Source organism: Trachypithecus francoisi, unplaced genomic scaffold, assembly GCF_009764315.1.
Source record: "Trachypithecus francoisi isolate TF-2019V2 unplaced genomic scaffold, Tfra_2.0 Lachesis_group4, whole genome shotgun sequence".
Lineage (NCBI taxonomy): Eukaryota > Metazoa > Chordata > Mammalia > Primates > Cercopithecidae > Trachypithecus > Trachypithecus francoisi.
The window spans coordinates 127,038,465-127,059,558 of NW_022681469.1; the positions used below are offsets into that span (position 1 = coordinate 127,038,465).

General features: G+C 39.9%; 3 protein-coding genes across 15 annotated transcripts in view; 1 reads left to right on the forward strand and 2 right to left on the reverse strand.

Moving 5' to 3' along the window:
• Window positions 1–18,824, forward strand: part of LOC117072933 (vitamin K epoxide reductase complex subunit 1-like protein 1) — a gene marked incomplete at its 5' end in the record, with an annotated part of 30,818 nt that extends 11,994 nt beyond the window's left edge. Inside the window, 2 exons of the mRNA XM_033193426.1 lie at window positions 3,299–3,408; window positions 16,347–18,824. Of these exons, the coding sequence (XP_033049317.1) occupies window positions 3,299–3,408; window positions 16,347–16,573 (337 nt within the window). The remainder of the gene's footprint in view (window positions 1–3,298; window positions 3,409–16,346) is intronic.
• The window catches only part of RABGEF1 (RAB guanine nucleotide exchange factor 1), a 1,203,668-nt gene that overhangs the window by 852,180 nt on the left and 330,394 nt on the right, over window positions 1–21,094 (reverse strand). The window lies entirely within an intron of this gene.
• Window positions 1–21,094, reverse strand: part of CRCP (CGRP receptor component) — a 344,305-nt gene that overhangs the window by 316,360 nt on the left and 6,851 nt on the right. The window lies entirely within an intron of this gene.

Below are 21,094 nucleotides of genomic sequence, written 5' to 3' on the forward strand. Positions count from 1 at the left end.
TTGAACCCAGGAAGCAAAGGTTGCATTGAGCTGAGATCGCACCACTGCACTACAGCCTGGACGACAGAGCGAGACTGTCACAAAAAGAAAAAAAAGAAAAGAAAAGAAATAGCAATGTAAGCATATTTAGAAATGTGGAGGTAAATAAGAGTGAAAACAGTTAACGGACATCAAAGTGGATGCCTCTGGGGATGAGAACTGAGCTTGGGGAGGGCTAGAGGAGGGAACGTCTCTATATTAGAAAGCTTTGATGTTCTTTTATTTTGAAACCTTATGCATGTATAACTCTGATAATATATTCATTTGTGGATGCCACATTGTTTTCAAGGAAAATACCCATGTGATCTTACATGAATAATCAGGCATAGACCAATGCTTTGAATATATAAAAATTCTGTTTAGCCATGATCATTTTGGCAGTATGCCACTTATTTCTGTTGCCAAAGGCAGTGATTGAAATTTGAATTCCTGCCTGGGATGAGTAGGGCTCAGAGGTTTGATTGCATGTAGTTTCCCCCTGTCTGTACTCCGGCCCCCAGCAGTTTGTTCTTTATGCAACATCAAAGAGTGATCATAAATAAGCTTATCTCACTCTCGGGTTTGAAAGCTACTAAACGTCTTTCATTGCAATTAGAATAAAATGCAAACTCTTTGGCACGGCCTACACACAAGGCCCTAAATAATGTAAATGATTGGACTCCACCTAGTTCTCCTGTCACTCTCCCCAGTCACCATGCCCCAGGCTCGATGGCCTTCCTTGGCACATCCACAGCTCATTCCTACCTCAAGGCCTTTGACTTGCCATTGCTCATGAGACTGACTGCTTACCATCACTCAGGATCTCATTTAAAACTTAATTCCTGAAAAAGGCACCTTCCTGACCATCGAGCTAGAGGAGCTTCCTGCACCCCTTCTCTTCCCACAGCTGTGGTCTCCAGTGTGGTCTTCAGACCAGAAGCGTCAGTATCCCCTGCAAGCTTTTCATTTTGGGTTGTTTTCTCTGGAAATGCAGAGTCTTAGGCCCCACCACAGATGCACTGAAGGAAAAGCTTACATTTTAACCAGACCCCAAAGTGATTGCGCTTTTAAAATTTCAGAAGCACTGATCTAGAGGTTCCCCTTCTAATTTTCCTGTGTATCTGTCACCAGGTGTGTCCATTTCTGCAGGTAACCTAGCGTTTGTTTACCTGTTTATTTCTTTCCTAAATAGAATTTAAGGTCCACAAGGGCAGCACCTTGTCTGGCTCGTTCACTTCTGCATCCCCAGCACCTAGCACCAGTGCATACAGTACATGCTCAAGAAGTATTTAGATGAGTGAAAGAATGCATGAATATAATGCAAATTATTTTATGTTCTTTGAAATGTATGGCTGGGTGTGATAGCTCAGCCTGTAATCCCAGCACTTTGGGAGGCCAAGGTGGAAGGATTGCTTGAGCCCAGTACTTGGAGACCAGCCTTGGTACACAGCAAGCCCCAACTCTACAACAAATATTTAAAAAAAAAAAAAAAAAGGATTGTATAATTGTACAATAAAAATCTTCATGGCAGCTGGGCGTGGTGGCTCATGCCTGTAATCCCAGCACTTTGGGAGGCTGAGGTGGGCGGATCACGAGGTCAGGAGATCGAGACCATCCTGGCTAACACGGTGAAACCATGTCTCTACTAAAAAAAATACAAAAAATTAGCGGGGCATGGTGTTGGGTGCCTGTAGTCCCAGCTGCTACTCTGGAGGCTGAGGCAGGAGAATGCCGTGAACCTGGGAGGCGGAGCTTGCAGTGAGCCAAGACCATGCCACTCTGTCTCAAAAAAAAAAAAAAAAAAAAAAAGAAAGAAAAAGAAAAACTTCATGGCCTTCATTTGTTTGTAAAATCGGGGTGATTTTTCTCTCCCAACATCACTGTTATGCAGAGGTTTCATTCTCTATCTTGGGCATTGAGTGTCATTAAAGTATATGGCCAGTGAAGAACCACGTATTTATTCTTGCTTTGGGGGAGTTTGTCTTCAGAACCTAAGTTTAGATTTTATTTAGAGTGTTTCTCTACTGACTTAACACCATAACTGGTTATGTTTTTTAGTACTTAAGAAGCACTCTTGTTCCATCCAGAGTTAACATTATCTTTAAAGGTTTTTTTATTCAAAATGAATGTTAGTTTGATATTTGTATCAAGTTTTGTCAAATAAGTATTAACAATTTAAAAAAAGAATATCAGGTTTTAAAAATGTTAAGTCAAATCCAAGATTTAAAGTTAAATTCCAAATAAAAACTGATAGGGTATACAATATATCAGGTTTTTCACTTCTGAGATAGGATTCCAGGAAAGCTCTATAGTTTCTGATATTGTCCTGCATTCTTTTTTTGAAATGGAGTTTTGCTCTTTCAGGCTGGAGTGCAGTGGTACAATCTCAGCTCACTGCCACTTCTGCCTCCCGAGTTCAAGTGATTCTTCTGCCTCAGCCTCCCGAGTAGCTGGGATTACAGGTGCACACCACCATGCCCAGCTAATTTTTTGTATTTTGAGTAGAGACGGGTTTCACCATGTTGGCCAACCTGGTCCCTAACTCTTGACCTTGTGATCTGCTCACTTCGGCCTCCCAAAGTGCTGGGATTACAGGTGTGAGCCACCATGCCTGGCCCTACATTTAAAAAATACATTCCCAGTGTATTTCTTAATGCATATCTTTGTGAAATTTGTGAAGAAACAACGTTTCAATCTATATTCTTTGAGTGAATAAATAGCACAACTTACATCTATGGCTTTCAACTGGGGGCAGTTGTGTCCCAGGGGACGTTTGGCAATGGCTGTGACTGCGTTTTTGGTAGTCACACCCGGGGTGGAGGAGTACTGGCAGCATCTAGTGGGTGGCGCCCAGGGGTACTGTTATGTAATGCACAGAACACCCCACAACACAAAGAATTATGTAGCCCAAAATGTCAGTGGTCCACTGTTAAGAGACCCTGGCTTAAGCAGAGAGAAGTCTCCTTCTGCAAATACTAATGTCACTGGAAAATGAATACTTTGCCCTACCTTTTGGAAAGAGAATATATAGAATTGGCAACTGAGAGATTCAGATGGGTGTACTGGCACTTTTAGATATGTTCATTTTAGATGATTATTTTTAATCAGAAATCTAGTGACTGGCCTCCCTCTTTGGGGTAAATCACTCCCTCAACACAGGACATTTAAGACATTTGACAGCTTAGTTGATTTTAGAATTGGATAACATTCTCAAATAATTTTACATTTTTTAAAATAGGGAAATTCCAATATAGGGTTACCGGTTTTCCTTATTTTACAGATGGGGTCGAGGATTTGGTCTTTTGGGTTCCATTTTTGGAAAGGATGGTGTATTAAACCAGCCAAACAGTGTCTTAGGACTTATATTTTATATACTACAGTTATTACTTGGTAAGTATTTATCAATACAAAAATAAGCTCGTTATATTCCGTTTAGTACTTTGTGTCTTTACCTTGAAGTGTCTTGATGTTAAATAAAAGCATGTGTTATTTATAGAACCACTAGCGTGTACATTTTTGTATTGTGAAAACTTGATTCGCTAAGATTTTTATTATATTAATGTTGAATTTATGTCAATTGCTGTTTAATCATGGAGAGCTGTATCTCATGATGTCCAGAAAAACCAGTCCCATTCCAGGAAATTATCACTCCCATCTTCCCTGTAAATGTGTTTCCTATTTTATAGACTCTGTAGCCTTGTAAAAATATCATATATTGAGGGGACATTAATGAGAAACCATATTCATAATCCCATCACCTTTACATATCCACTATTCCTACAGTCTTCTGCTTTTAAAAATAATTTTGGGGCTGGGCATGGTGGCTCATGCCTGTAATCCCAGCACTTTGCGAGGCCGAGGTGGGCGGATCACCTGAGGTTGGTAGTTTGAGACCAGCCTGACCAACATAAAGAAAACCCGTCCGTACTAAAAATACTGAAAGGGTGGCCTGCCCTTCCACACCTGTGGGTATCTCTCATCAGGTGAGACGAGAGACTGAGAAAAGAAATAAGACACAGAGACAAAGTATAGAGAAAAAAAAGTGGGCCCAGGGGACCGGCATTCAGCATACGGAGGACCCGCACCAGCACCAGTCTCTGAGTTTTCTTAGTATGTATTCATTATTAATGTTTTAGTAAGAGGAATGTGGCCGGAGAGCAGGGTGATAGTGGGATGTCTGGATGTGCGCTTAGGCAAGATTTATGCTTTTTCCACCCAAACATCTCAGTGGAGTAAAGAATAACAAAGCAGCATTGCTGCCAACATGTCCCGCCTCCTGCCACAGAGTGGTTTTTCTCCTATCTCAGAATCGAACAAATGTACAATCAAGTTTTATACCGAGATATTCCATTCCCTGGGGCAGGCAGGAGACAGAGGCCTTCCTCTTATTTCAACTGGAAGAGGCTTTCCTCTTTTACTAATCCTCCTCAGCACAGACCCTTCATGGGTGTCAGGCTGGGGGACGGTCCGGCCTTTCTCATCCCACGAGGCCATATTTCAGACTATCACATGGGGAAAAACCTTGGACAATACCTGGCTGTCCAGGGCAGAGGTCCCTGTGGCTCTCCGCAGTGCATTGTGCCCCTGGTTTATCAAGACTGGAGAATGGCGATGACTTTTACCAAGCATACTGCCTGTAAACATTTTGTTAACAAGGCACATCCTGCACAGCCCTAGATCCCTTAAACCTTGATTCCATACAACACATGTTTCTGTGAGCTCAAGGTTGGGGCAAAGTTACAGATTAACAGCATCTCGGGCAAAGCAATTGTTCAGGGTACAGGTCAAAATGGAGTTTCTTATGTCTTCCTTTTCTACACAGACACAGTAACAGTCCGATCTCTCTTTCTTTTCCCTACATATCCCCCTTTTGTTTTTGACAAAATCGCCATCATCATTATGGCCCGTTTTTGCTGGTTGTTGTCTTTTTGGAGTTGTTGGATGCACCTGTAGACTAAAACAGACAGAACAGGCATACAAGGATTAATACAAAATTTACAATAGTGGAACTTTTGATAGTTTTAACCCAAGTGATGGGATTAAGGTCTGTGAGGCCATGAGCAGCTTTGACAATTGTCTCAGTTTTTGGTACCAAATGTAAATGGGCTTTTGATGCCTTAAAAAATTTGTTTTTTAATTTTGAAATATTTAAAGTAAGATTATTTTTTCTTTTTTGTAGATGGCATTTAACCGTGTCCCAGTGATGTTCAGACTCATCACAGGCTCGGGGTATAATACAAAAATTTGATGTATTTCAGTCACAGTGTGACTGAAAAAGATATTTCAAGCTCATGAGCCTATCTCTCATTTAAATGACAGTTTGTCTTAGATGATTAATTTGGTTTGCCAATTTTTGATCTATTTGGGTCTGAGAATTCCACTATCTTGAGGAATTCTTTTGTCAATTATTTACGTATTTAGCAGTTTGAACAGAGGGGTGTAAAGCAATTCCAGCAGCCGCAGCAGTAGCTGTGACTGCAATAAGACCCATACTCCCTGTCATTAAAGTAAAAATGAATCTTTTGGATCTTGTTAGAACTTTTTTTAATACTTTTGTTAAAATATGGACGGATGGGGAAGCCTCTCATGGTCAGTCTACGGACACAGGGATCCATATGCCCTCTCTTGCCCTCACTAGTAGAATACAGTGCTGCCAATTAAAAGTTGAATCAATGCAAGTAAACAATCTAAAATTTTCACAGGTTATAGCTTGGGAATCTGGTTTAATAACTATGTTTTTTACAACTAGTATATAAGGAATTGTTAGATTGGAATTTAGGTTGATAGTATAATATGGCTTATGATTTTTTGTTTTTATAGCTTGATTTCCAGACCAAATTTTAGTGTGGTGTGAAGCCACAGTAAGTTTTTATAATTTTGGATGTTTAGGACTAGTAACAGGACTAACTAACTTTGGTTGAGGTGATAAAATTCTCTTTTTACCGCATTTTTATGGATAGGGTGATTTTGACCTTTTATAAACCTGGTCTTCCCTTTTAGTTAAATCACTCTTATAGGTTGGATTAATGGGCCAGACGGATGGGGCCTGTGAATATGAGTGAGTCTGGCCCTTACAATTATAATATAATTGTCCTCAAAGGGCCCAGTTTATGATAGTTTTGAATTTGTTGTTTTATAACACCACTGTAGTATCAGTCACACATTTTTTCGAAACTAAGACTTTTGGGCCTTTTGATTTTTTGGGAATTTCTTTGGGGCAAGGCTTCCCTTTAGGCCTAAATTTTAATGATCTTTGATAAGAAGAGTCCTGTAAATTATTTATTTGTGGCTCAAGTGACATTTCACTTACCATGTGATAAGTAAATCTCCTCGTGGCACTGACAGTATGTATTTCTACCCACCAATTTTGGGTTGTAGGCATTAAGCATCCTGGTGCCTTTTCTAGGCAAGTAGTGGGATAATAATACCCAATGGAAATATTTATTTATTTTTTTTTAGGTTTGGCAGGGCAACGATCATCTGTGGGGCCTGGTACCCATGCACTCTTATTAACATATATTTTAATAGGATTATTTATCCATGTGACTGCCCGAATTAAGGGCAGGAAAGGCACATAGGCCCAGTAAGTATAATTAGCTGCAGCTGTTTCTGCAGACATGGGGAGACTTACCACCGTTGATACAGTTATCAAAGCTGTAAACAGTATATTTTCTGGAGTTTGTGTTACCCTTGTTTTTTTTAGGCTTTTTTTTAAGCGAACTGTGTCAGCTTCTTTAGTTGACCTCAGGTCAGTGGTTCCACTTTTTTGGTGGATGGCAGCTTTATCTGTTTTTTTGATATTGCCATTTTGTTTACTTGGCAAGTTGATGATGCTTGATTGTGGGTTTTTTGTTTTTGTGGAGGTGCTTTTTTCTGTTTTTGTTTTTTTTTTTTTTGCATCTTCGATAGGTTTATTGTAGATAAATGTCTAGTGGGTATTCATACAGGAAGCTGATTTTTTTCTGGTGAAACACAAGTAAAGCCTCTTCCCCATGTTATTACCTTTTTCATTTTTTATGTCTTATTTTTGTTGTTTTTTTCACCAAATCAGTTTTTTTTTTTTTTTCAGTAAAATGTTGTTTTGTAGAAGTAGTGGTCTGATTTTTGTCAATGTTTAAAAACTTTAAAGTATAAAGTGCTAGATTAAATTTTATTTGGGGAGTGTTATATTCCTATATTTTTTGTTTGTTTAACTAATTGAGCTTTGAGTATTCTATTAGTTCTTTTAATTATGGCCTGTCCTTGGGAATTATAAGGGATTCCTGTTGTATGTGTAATTTTTCACTGATTTAAGAATTTTTGAGGCCGGGCGCGGTGGCTCAAGCCTGTAATCCCAGCACTTGGGAGGCCGAGACGGGCGGATCACGAGGTCAGGAGATCGAGACCATCCTGGCTAATACGGTGAAACCCTGTCTCTACTTAAAAATACAAAAAACTAGCCGGGCGACAAGGCGGGCGCCTGTAGTCCCAGCTACTCGGGAGGCTGAGGCAGGAGAATGGCATAAACCGGGAGGCGGAGCTTGCAGTGAGCTGAGATCCGGCCACTGCACTCCAGCCTGGGTGGCAGAGCAAGACTCCGTCTCAAAAAAAAAAAAAAAAAAAGAATTTTTGAAATGTTTTACTACAGTGTCCTGGCCCATTATCTGTTTTAAATTATTTTGGAACTTCTATGATAGTAAAACAAGATAATAAATGTTTTTTAACATAGGAAGTACTTTGTTTTTTTGTCTAGCAGGTTGTTCATACAAAATGTGAATAAGTATCAACTGTCACATGGACAAATGACAATTTTTCAAATGAAGGTACATGTGTGACATCCATTTGCCATAACGTATTAGGACATAGACCTCTGGGATTAACTCCTGCCTCTTGAGTGGGCAGGTGTAGGACTTGACACTGAGTGCAATATTGTACAATATTTTTTGCCTGTTTCTATGTGATATCAAATATATTTTTTAGTCCTGTTGTATTTACATGAGTTAAGCATGAAGTTCTTGTGCTTTTATGAAGGCAGATGATACTAGCATGTCAGCTTGTTTGTTTTAGTTAAAGGCCCTGGTAAATTAGTATGTGCTCAAATATCAATAATATAAAATGGGAAATTTCTTTTTTTACAGTTTGTTGTAACAAACTAGACAGCTGGTTTAACTGATCATCCATACTATATTTGATTAGGGCTGTCTCAATATCCTTTGTAGCCTGTACTACATATCAGAATCCGATACAGTGTTAATAGGCTGATTAAAATCTTATAACACTGAAATGACAGCAACCAACTCTGCTCTTTCAGTTGAGTGATATTGAATTTCAATGATTAGTTCTTTTGGCTTGGTGTAAGCCACTTTTCCATTGCTAGAACCATCAGTAAACACCATCAGAGCATTTTTTAAAGATTTATGTCTGGTAATTTTATGTAAAACTCAAGTAGTCAATTTTAAAAACTGGAAGATTTTTGTTTTTGGGTAATGATTATCAATAATTTCCACAAAATTAGTAAGATCAATCTGTCAAGTACCAGAATTGATAAAGGCTTGCTTAACCTGTTCCTTGTTTAAAGGAACAATGATTTTATCTGGTCACTTCCATACAATTTTACTATCTGTAAGCTTGCCTGACCAATTAATGTAGCCATTTGATCTAAATACAATGTAAAAGTCTTAATTGTACTGTGAGGAAGGAATGACCACTCCACAATATCTGTATTTTGAACAATAATGTCTGTTGGAGAATGTGTAGTAGCAAAAATCAAAAGTTGGAATGGGGCTAAGCGATCTATTTTATTTACTTGTGCTGACATAATTTTTTTTTAACTAATTTAATTTTTTTAGTTGCCTCTGGAGTTAATGTTCTTTTACTGTGTAATGTTGGATCCCCTCTCAAGATAGAGAACAAATTTGACATGGCATAAGTAGGGATGCCTAGAGTTGACCAAATCCAATTAAATCTCCTAGTAATTTTTGAAAGTCATTCAATGTTTTTAATGTGTTTTTTATTTTTATTTTTTGTGGTTTAATTTTCCTTTCCTTTACCTGTATTTCCAAATAATGAAAGGGAGTAGGGGTCTGAATCTTATCAGATGCTATTGTCAGTCCTGTATTTGTAACCTCTGTCTGTAGAAATGTGTAACAGTCAATTAATTTGTCTCTTGTTTTTGTAGCACACAAAATATTATCAACATAATGAATGATATAACAGTCTGAAAACTTGTCTCTAACTGGTTGAAGAGCTTGAGCTAGAAAAGTCTGACAAATAGTCGGAATATTAAGAACTTCCTGAGGCAACAGTTTTCACTGAAACCTGGTGGCTGGTTCTTTATTTTTTATGGCTGGTATAGTAAAAGCAAATTTTTCAAAATCCTGTTTTGCCAGAGGAATGGTAAAAAAGCAAACCTTTAGATCAATTATAATTAAAGGCCAATCTTTGGGGATCATGGGCAAAGAGGGCAATCCAGGTTGCAGAGCCCCCATGGGTTGAATTATGGCATTAACAGCTCTTAAGTCGGTCAGCATGCGCCATCTGCCGGATATTTTTTGAATTACAAACGCTGGAGAATTCTAAGGAGAGACAAGTGGGTGAAACATTTCCTTTTTAAAATAGTTTTTGACTATTTTATGTAGCGCCCCCAACTTTTTCTTAGGGAGCGACCACTGCATGACCCAGACAGGATGCTACAGGGCGAGTCTGAATTGTTCCCTCACCGTAGTGAACTGTAGGTTGGGCAATAATGGGCGCCACCAGCCGAGTCGTAGCGAGCCTAGTTTCAGGTTCCCTCCCCCAGCACTCACTCAGCTGAGGAGGAGGTGGCCATTGTGGTTTTAGTCCCAATGGCCCTGATGATTTTGGACCTTTTTCCCCCAAGTTTTAATGTTTTAGGATAGATTATCTCCTGTAATTGATTGTAGTCAACACTTTGTGTTGACCAAGCCATTATAGACTCTGCTACATATTTACAATGTGAACTTTCCATTCCTTTCTGGGATTCTGTTCCTGCCTCTTCTTTACAATCTACTACAGAGCTTTCAGGGGCATCAGAAACTGAAATGCTATCTTCTTCTATTTGAAACGGTTTTAAAGTTGCTTTAATAATGGCCCAATCATTCCATACTGTAAGTGGGATGATTTTACCTTTCCTACTTGTTTGTTTTAATTTTTTGCCAATTTTTTCGCAGTCTTTTAGATCTAAAGTACCCTGTTCTGGAAACCATGGGCAGAATTGTTCTATTGTTTGAAATAGCATAATTAAATTTTCTGTAGAAGCTCTAACTCCCCCCTTCTTAAGATAATTTTAATGAAGCTGAGATAAGGGGCATATTTACTTTCAGTTTGTCCCATTGTTACCCTGGGGTCCTCTGAGTGCACAAGCTTACCGCAACGCTGACCGTGGACATACTTGGGAATCTCTGGTCGGCTGTCCTCAATGTTTACATTCTTAGCATACCTTCACCCTAAAGGCCCCACATTGGGCGCCATATGAAGGGGGTGGCCTGCCCCTCCACACCTGTATTTCTTGTCAGGTGGGACGAGAGACTGAGAAAACAAATAAGACAGAGACAAAGTATAGAGAAAGAAAAGTGGGCCCAGGGGACCGGCGCTCAGCATACAGAGGACCTGCACCAGCATCAGTCTCTGAGTTCCCTTAGTATTTATTGATTACTATTTTCACTATCTCAGCAAGAGGAATGTGGCAGGAAAGCGGGGTGATAGTGGGGAGAAGGTCAGCTGTGAGCAAAGGAATCTCCATCACAAATAAGTTCAAGGGAATGTACTATGCCTGGATGTGTGCGTAGACCAGATTTATGCTTCTCTCCACCCAAACATCTCAGTGGAGTAAAGAATAACAAAGCAGCTGCCAACATGTCTCACCTCCCGCCACAGGGCAGTTTTTCTCCTATCTCAGAATTGAACAAATGTACAATTGAGTTTTATACCAAGACATTCTGTTCCCAGGAGCAGGCAGGAGACAGAGGCCTTCCTCTTATTTCAGCTGGAAGAGGCTTCCTCTTTTACTAATCCTCCTTAGCACAGACCCTCCACAGGTGTCGGGCTGGGGGACAGTCAGGTCTTTCCCATCCCACGAGGCCATATTTCAGACTATCATATGGGGAGAAACCTTGGACAATACCTGACTGTCCAGGGCAGAGGTCCCTGTGGCTCTCCGCAGTGCATTGTGCCCCTGGTTTATCAAGACTGGAGAATGGCGATGACTTTTACCAAGCATACTGCCTGTAAACATTTTGTTAACAAGGCACATCCTGCACAGCCCTAGATCCCTTAAACCTTGATTCCATACAACACATGTTTCTGTGAGCTCAAGGTTGGGGCAAAGTTACAGATTAACAACATCTCAGGACAAAACAATTGTTCAGGGTACAGTTCAAAATGAAGTTTCTTATGTCTTCCTTTTCTACATAGACACAGTAACAGTCTGATCTCTCTTTCTTTTCCCTACAAATACGAAATTAGCTGGGCATGGTGGTGCATGCCTGTAATCCCAGCTACTCGGGAGGCTGAGGCCAGAGAATTGCTTGAACCCGGGAGACGGAGGTTGTAGTGAGCTGAGATCGTGCCATTGCACTCCAGTCTGGGCAACAAGAGCAAAACTCCATCTCATAAAAATAAGTAATAATAATAATTTGGGACCCAGTGTGGTGGCTCACACCTGTAATCCTAGCACTTTGGGAGGCTGAGAAAGGCAGATCACTTCAGCCCAGGAGCTCAAGACAAGCCTGGGCAACATGGCGAGACTCCGTCTCTACAGAATATACACAAATTAGCTGGGTGTGGCAACACACACCTGTAGTCCCAGTTACTTGAAAGGCTGAGGTCAGAGAATCCCTTGAGTCCAAGATATGGAGGTTGCAGGGAACCGAGATCACATCACTGCACTCTAGCCTGGGTGACAGAGCAAGACCCCGTCTCAAAAACTAACAATAATTTAATATGAACTCTGTTTCAACATAGTGTCGTTTATCCTAAGTGTTATTGTTAACATCTAGGTTTCACACCTTTTACTTCTAAATAATGCTGCAGTGATAAACTTTGTTTAAAGACCTCCTGCTCCTTCCTTCTTTGAATTATCTCCACAAAATATATTTCCAGGCATAGGATCAAAAAACACAGATATTTTATTAAATTTTTATTGATGTTACCAAGTTGCTTCTCCCTCAGTTCTTTGGTTTCCCTGAAGCTCCAGCCATCTTTATTTTTAAAACGTGTTTTGTAAAATTTCTTTTTTTTTACAGGAAAAAAATTACTAATAGTTTAGTAAAAATTACTAAATTTTTAGTAGGAAAAATTACTACTAAAAATTACTAGGAAATTTTACTAAGGAAAAATTACTAATAGTTACACATTAGTACCTATTACTTTAAATTTTACTCTTTTTAATTTCCTTTTATTGTCCATTTAGATATTGGATCCCGATAATAGTACGTTTTTATTGTATTACAAACATTTAACACATTCTTTCTCTTTTTTTGTGTTACGAATTTATATTTTATTAAATTTTTATACTTTCAGAGTTAAATCCATCCATTGTTACCTTTGCATTTTATTTTTCTTCTTTTTTATAGATCTTGTTGCATACCAATGCTTTTGTATTTTAATTGTTAATATTCCATTATCTGTCAGCTCTTTTGATTTGGTTCATTAAAAATACATGTAACTCTTCTATCTGAAATTGATTTGAGGCAAATTATAAATCTAAATCATTCTCAGTAGTTCTGTCGAGTTTGCCCAGTTCCATATCTGCGTATCTTGCAGAAGTTCAAAGATGTGTGCACACAGATATTCATAGCAGTACAGTGTGAAATAGCAAAAAAAAAAAAAAAAGTTAGCTTAGAAATAGGTAATGGTTGAATAAATTAGAAAATACTATGAAATACTATGTAGCCATTAAAGGAAAAAGGAGATCTATATTTACATCCTAGAAAGATAAAGACACTATTTAGTGAAAAATGCAAATTTTGGTATAATAAGTATAGGACAAACATGTTTGTATAAATGCATGTAAATGCATAGAAAAGGATCTGCTGGTTGGGAGGAGGGAGAAATTTCACTCTGTATTCTGCATATTTCCGTTTTGCTGGATTTCTAGAGAAGAATATGAAGTATAAGCCCAAATGCAAGGCATTTTCCCTTAAAGGCAAAGAACCTAAGAAAAGCCTTTAACTAGATTAACTTTTGAAGACAGAAGTGCAACAACCAAATTTTTGTTTTACCATTAATTTAATGCCACGGTATATACATATTTTAAATCATATGTATCATATGTGTCTTTTCATTCACATTTTTGGACTTGCATTTAGATGCTTCATATGCTTTTTAATGTTGGTGTCTTTGTGGGAGGCACATTTCAACTAACCCAACAGTTTCCAGAGCACGACATCTGTACTCACTTTTTTTTTTCTTTTTTATTGTAGTTTAAGTTCTAGGGTACATGTGCACAACGTGCAGGTTTGTTACGTATGTATACATCTGTACTCCCTTCTAAGCTGTTTGAGATACAGCATTTTTAATTTAATTTTTTCATAGGTAATCCATTCACATGGTTCAAAACTTTTAAAAAAGGACCAGGCGCAGTGGCTCATGCTAATAATCCCAGCATTTTGGGAGGCCAACATGGGCGGATCACGAGGTCAGGAGTTCAAGACCAGCCTGGCCAACATGGTGAAACCCCGTCTCTGCTAAAAATACAAAAATTAGCCGGTTGTGGTGCCACGCACCTGTAATCCCAGCTACTTGGGAGGCTGAGGCAGGAGAATTGCTTGAACCCGGAAGGCGGAGGTTGCAGTGAGCTGACGTTGTGCCACTACACTCCAACCTGGGTGACAGAGCGAGACTCCTTCAGGAAAACAAAATGTATATATATAAAATGTTACACAAAGAAAAATCTGTTCCATCCCTTCTCTTTTTCCATGGTTTCCACTGCTCCTCAGCCCCAGCTGGTAGCTTGTTATTGTTTTAGAGTTTCTTTTTGCATATACGAGAAAGTACACATACACAATCTTAATTTTCCTCCTTTTTAAAATATAAAAGGCAGATGCTATACCCACTGTTCTACAGCTTGCATTTTCTTTTCTTTCTTTGCTTGATGGATATATTGTGGGGATTTTTCCATATCAGTTTATTAAATGTCTTCATTCTCTTTTACAGCTGCAAACTAATCCATTGCATAGTTGTACCATCATTTATTTAGAGTTACAGCACATTTTAAATTCCATTGGGAATTTTACCCTGAGCCACAAGTACCTAGTTGCATTACGGTAGTATTTAACGGAGAGCTGGTATTTATACACTATTCTAAGTGCTTTAACCCTGCATTATCTCAGCTCATTTAATTGTCCAGCAGTCTTGGGAAGTAAGCATGATTGTTATCCCAATTTTACAGTTGAGAAAAGAGAGGCATGGAGGAAGAAATAACTTGCCCGTATCATTTTGAAATTAACTTTCTTAGATAAAATTGTGACCGCATTAATTTTGAAATGTTAGTTGTTTAGCATAGGTGAAGTCAGCAAACTTTTTCAGTAAAGGGCCTGGCAGAAAATTGACTTTGCCAGTTGCTGCAGCCATTCAACTCTGCCTTCTAGTGTGAAAGCAGTCACAGACATTACATAAATGAATGAGCATGGCTGAGTGCCAATAAAACTTTATTTACTAAAGCAGGTAGCTGACCAGATTTGCTAGTCCCTGCAATAATTCAGCAGCACCTTAGTCTTGAAGTGCCCTATGAAAACATCTAGTCCCGTGGCTGTGGCCCAGCCAGCCCATATGCATCTTCTTGTTGCTTTTCGAATTTTGCCAACAGGCACCGGGATTTCAGCTCTTTAATTGACTTCTTTAAACCTGCTCCCACCGGTTATTTTGTTCCTGTTTCTGTTATCCTTATCCATGAGTCATTGGGTAGGAGGGCCGTTTAACATGCTCTGCCTTCTCTGTCCTTGAAAATAAATGCACATATTCTCCATGTGCATTTGGCCACAGGAAACTAAAAACAATACATGTGAAGATAGAGTCCAGAATTCAGGTGCCCTTTTTTTTTTTTTTTTTTTTTTTTTTTTTAAATGAGACAGAGTCTTACTCTGTTGCCCAGGCTGGAGTGCAGTGGTGCAATCTCATCTCACTGCAACCTCCGCCTCCTGGGTTCAAGTAATTCTCATGCCTCAGCCTCCCTTGTAGCTGGGGTTGCAAGCATGCAATACCGTGCCAATGTTTTTTTTTTTTTTTGGTATTTTTTAGTAGAGGAGAGTTTAACCATGTTGACCAGGCTGGTCTCAAACTCCTGACCTCAAATGATCTGCCTGCCTCAGCCTCCCAAAGTGCTAAGATTACAGGCATGAGCCACCGCGCCTGGCTTTAAGTGCTTTTTCTGCTGAGAGCCTGGGTTTAGCACACATGTCCACCATTTTTCTTGATCGGGTTTGGCCCACATACAGCCAATGAGCTGTGGTTTCCCTTATCCACCAGGGTGAGCCCTTCCTGAAATGTTTAGCAAGAGTTTCTTTTTCTCTCCTCAGCAGCTTGTTGATGTAGTCACCTCTCATTGTGGATTTTTAATCAATTTGATCTAAACATGGAAAAGCAAATTTTACTTTCCACAGATGGGGAGGCTGTAGTGAAAACCAGAGAAGGTTCTCACCAAATGTGTGCAGCTCAGTTTAGGAAAAGGCTGTGGTCCTCATGTCCCTTTATTCATTTGGTGTCTTGGGGCTGTTGATGTTACAAGTCAGCTTCATTGCTTAATGTGATTGTGAGACTGCATGTTTACCTTGTGTGCATATTTTCAAGTAGGTTAGTTTGTGAAATTAGTAATATTTCACCTGAAAGACTGAGAAATCAACAACATTGCAGCTATAAAACTGGCATTTGGCTGAGCATGGTGGCCCACGCCTGTAATCCCAGCACTTTGGGAGGCTGAGGTGGGAGGATCACCTGAGGTCAGGAGTTGGAGACCAGCCTGGCCAACAAAAAATTAGCCGGGCATGGTGGCACATGCCTGTAATCCTGGCTACTTGGGAGGCTGAGGCAGGAGAATTGCTTAAACCTGGGAGGTAGACGTTGCAGTGAGGTGAGATTGTATCACTGCACTCCAGCCTGGGCAATACAGTGAAACCCCATCTCAAAACCCTGAAAAGCTAGCATTTGATCTACAGAGTCCACCTGTATAATTTTAACGAAACAGACCAGTATTTCTGTTCTCAATTTTCAGAGTTTGGCAGGAAGATCAGTATTCAAACACTGCAGCAAGTCACACAGTGTTAGTCCTTGTCACTCAGAAAGCCTGTCTCCAGCGCCAAGGCCTGATTGAGCCTACGTCTCTTCTCTTACAGGCATGACAGCAAGCGCCATGGCGGCTTTGATCCTCATGACGTCCTCCATCATGTCGGTCGTGGGGTCCCTGTACCTGGCCTACATTCTGTACTTTGTGCTGAAGGAGTTCTGCATTATCTGCGTCGTCACGTACGTGCTGAACTTCCTTCTTCTCATTATCAACTACAAACGACTAGTTTACTTGAACGAGGCCTGGAAGCGGCAGCTGCAGCCCAAGCAGGACTGATGCCTGACGGACTCTGCCCTGACAGTCTCAAGCCCCTTTTCCATTCAGTTTATTTTGCAGCAGGTTTTTATTATTATTATTATTCACAACAGACAATTTCCCTAAGAATCTCAAACTGATTTTTAAAAATCCTGTAAATTAGAAGGGGCCCTCGCTATTTTCTGTGTCAATCTTCATTTTAATATGGATACAAAAAGGATACGCCGAGCCAATCAAAGACAAGCTTTAACTTTACTTTGAAGATGTTTCTGAAATGATAAAATGTAGCCCTAGCCCCCTGCCCTCAACTGTAAAGTGAGCAACCATTGCTAGTAATTCTTTAATGTGCATAAATTCTATTTCAGGTATAACAAATGTGATCATGACATGAAAATATTCTAGAATAGATACTGTATTAAATATTGCCATGTTTACAATATGTAATATGTTTTTAGCTGATGGATTTAAACATGTAGATTCAACTAGAATCCATTTATGTGATATTTGTAAATAAAGGTAGAAATATTAGATCCATTTCTGCAGAACTTACTGTACAGTTTAGTTGGAGTGTAGCATTGAAGAACTGTCAGCTGAGCGTTGACTGAGGAGATAGTGAAAATAGCCTGTACACAGCATCTTGTGTAAAGTACTGGCCGCTGTGGGTGCAGCAAATAATAGGGTGAAAAAAATAATAATAGGGTGGTTGGTTCCCTTTCATCTCCCTCTTCTGAAAGGAAGAAATTAAATTGGAATGTTTAAGTCCTGTTTGTGTCCAGTCATAAAACTGGGCCAATTGTTAACCTTACAGAATGAGTCATGTGGCCAGACCTTCAAGTCCAAGGCCTTCAGGACACCAAGGATGGGAAAATGGGTATTTTTTCTTTGGAGAAAAGCTGGAAATATAAGCCTGGCATTATTAGGTAAAGTTTCTTCCACCAGTTGAATTTTCATGCAGATATTTTTCCTTAATGTTGGTGCCAGTCAACCAAACAGTATTATGATGGAAAAGACCAGTCTAAGCCCCGACGCTCCAGAGTGGGAGCCAGTGTTCTTGCTAATTGTTTCTTTCTGCACTAACCACTCGGATGTCTAATTTAGTTGTTTTGCAGTCAAATACTGGATTTGTAACCTTCAGGGCTGACATGCTGCGCAGTTTGCTTCATTGGGAGAATAGGAACAGGTAGACACATCTCAAGGCTAAATCTGGTCGTGTCGCCACTGCTCTCATGACACACATGCAGTAAGAAGAATTTTGGAAGGGATTCGAGTAAACCCAAATGAAATTGTGACAGGACGTTTGTATGGTTAACATCTGATATCAGAATGTTAAAAGTGCCTTCTGTCTTAAATCTCAAACCAAATATTTTGTGTGTTGACCTTGGGCAGAAGTGTCCTGCCCTCCTGTCTTCACCGTCAGGTAGAAAACCCGCACTCTGCAGAAGGGTCCTGTGTGATCATTTTACTCCTCTGATTGGGAAGCAGCAGTAATGTTTTTGCTTCCAATCTGATTACTCATTTTATGTTAAAAACAGTCAATGAGACCAGTATCTCTTGAGTGCTTTATTTGTCTTCTCTTTGAAGGGAGGGGACAGGCTCTGCTCTGTAAACTCAAATGTGTAGGATCAGCAACAATTCTGTAGCTTCCAACTGACTCAGAATTGACGCAATGTAGGTCTTCTAGCCCGAGGCAGGTATCAAGTCCGAATTGTAATGAACTTTTCACCAGTTTCAACCAGTTTCTTAAAAGATAGCTTAACTTAAGATTTCATCAAGACTTGTGTTTTCCCATGAATGTGAATCTTTCAATGGCTGTTGGAGTATGGATGTACTGTTCTTGTATTCTGAAGTAGTTAACGAATCTAGAAAGCACTGATTGGCCGTCTGGTGCCTATGGAGAAAGAAGTCCTCAGGTTTTAGGGCTGTACAGTGAGGCCGTCTTACAGCAGCACGTCCAGCTCTACCAAGGCAGTCCTCTGGTTCTTTTCTCTAAGCTACAGTGGAAATGGCCTAATGGTTAAAACTGGTACACATAACACCGGTTGTGCTAAACAAGTTCCTCGTGTCCCAGTATCCAATGGTTTTTCATCCTATTTTGTATCAATCAGCAGAGTATAGTTAAAGCTTGTCTTGATGTTGCATTCTTGCAAATGCCTTCAACTCTTACCTGAGAAAACATGGGGAAATGGTCAGCCAGACCCTTTCAGTTTTTCCTTTGCTTTTCTAAACCTCGGTGAAGCCACTATTTCAGTTGTATAAAATTTTTTTGCCACATGCTTATGGCCCAGTCGGATTAATACCCTTTTTTCTCACTGAGAGAGGAACACGTACTGCCTGTCATAACAGCATTGTAATGCCAGTGTCTCAGTAAGTAACAGAACCCTGGTGGTGGTAATTGGGGGTTTTTTGCCCTGGAGAATTCAGATTCCCTTCTACACCTTCTATTCTGCCCAGAAGAGGGGGGAATCACCAGTGTTATAAAATTAGAAGATTGTTTTGCCGGTTTTAGACTGAATATTTGAACACTGCAGCATTACTAGCCACCAGTGTTAAAGGACAGATGAGAGGAAACATTTGTTTTTAGCAGTAATTCCATGCTTCATCTTTTTTAAGTAATTTGTTCCAAATGAAGCCATTTATTGACTTGATGCTCACAAATATCATTTGAAGAAATAAGACGAATTGGGGTTAGATGATAAATTCTCAGGAATCTGGGTGATTTGGAGGATTTCATTTGGTTTTGCATTACAGCTAGTTGCTCTCAGTGAAGGTAAATTTCTGGTGAAATAACTCAGGTTTAACTGGCTGTGTGCCCAGAATCACTGTTCCTTTATACATGTGTCCTCTCCTTAAATTCATTACTTTCAAATGATGTTCAAAGCATTGACTATTTTCATTCAAAGAGACTACATTCAAAGAGGACCAAGAATACAGTGAAATTAAAACTATTTGCTGGCCAGGCATGGTGGCTCACACCTGTAATCCCAGCACTTTGGGAGGCTGAGGCAGGTGGATCACCTGAGGTCAGAAGTTCGAGACTAACCTGATCAACACAGTGGAACCCTGTCTCTACTAAAAATACAAAAGTTAGCTGGGCATGGTGGCAGGCACCTGTAATGCCAGCTACTCCGGAGGCTGAGGCAGGAGAATTGCTTGAACCCGGTAGGTGGAGGTTGCAGTGAGTTCCCAATTGCGCCATTGCACTCCAGCCTGGGCAACCCAGCCTGGGCAACGAGTGAAACACTGTTTCTTTTTTTTTTTTTTTTTTTTTTTTTGAGACGGAGTCTCACTGTGTCGCCCAGGCTGGAGTGCAGTGGCGCGATCTCGGCTCACTGCAAGCTCCGCCTCCCGGGTTCCAGCCATTCTCCCGCCTCAGCCTCCGAGTAGCTGGGACTACAGGCGCCCGCCACCGCACCCGGCTAGTTTTTTGTACTTTTAGTAGAGACGGGGTTTCACCGTGTTAGCCAGGAGGGTCTCGATCTCCTGACCTCGTGATCCGCCCGCCTCGGCCTCCCAAAGTGCTGGGATTACAGGCTTGAGCCACCGCGCCCGGCGAAACACTGTTTCAAAACAACAGCAACAACAACAACAACAACAAACTATTTGTTGACTTTTGTTTTTCATTTAGTTTTTGAAAAGACTATTGACAAAAAGTACAGAGTTATCTTCAGCAGTTACTTCATAACTTAGATTGGTACCAAGAGTGACAGGAGATCTTGTCTTGAAAATCAATATTAGACAGATGCCAACAAGGAGGCCCACTGTGACTTCTGGTAACCTATTTGGGGAGACAGACCTAATGACCTATTATGCAATTTCTGTCCTCATGTCTTTTGCTCCAACACACAAGCATTGGTGAAACATTTCAGACACCTCAGGCAGCACTTATGGTTTCTAATTGTGAGAACTACCCTTCCATCAAACCAAAAAGGCAAGGGTGGGAGCCCCAGCTACTTACTTAAACATTTTTTTACTACAAATTCGCCTAGAAAAGGTGAAATGTTTTGTTATAAAACTGTATTAGGCATGACCTAAGTATTAGGTGTATGATCTGTCCAGTATGTTCCATGAGAAATATTTCTTATTAGTGCTTTAAGCTCCAGAGTAAACATTCATTTAAAATGGAGTTCACTGGGCAGGTTTCCCCTTTAATCTAGCTAGAAATACTCTTTTATCAGAGATTTAAGGTGCCGTTTTGCTAACTGGTAAATAAAACCAAATGTAAATATGTAAGAATGTTTATATGTTGCACATAACTTTTTTGGTATAAAATAAATGTAGAAGTTTCCTGGGGAAGTTGTGCTCCCATTATTCTTAAACTGCAGGGTTGCATTCCAAAAAAGAAGCTGAAACGAGGTCTTTTTAGACCTGGTAGGAGCCTTATATTCTTGAAGTCAATACTGTAACCTCATTTCTAAGGTATACAGGGTTGATTCTTTTTCTCTTAAATCATACGTAACTTGCAGAAGATTCAGAGTCCTCAGACCTCTAGATCTTGGAATTCCTGTAGGCTTATGATGTATGTGATTGTCAAAACTTAATGAC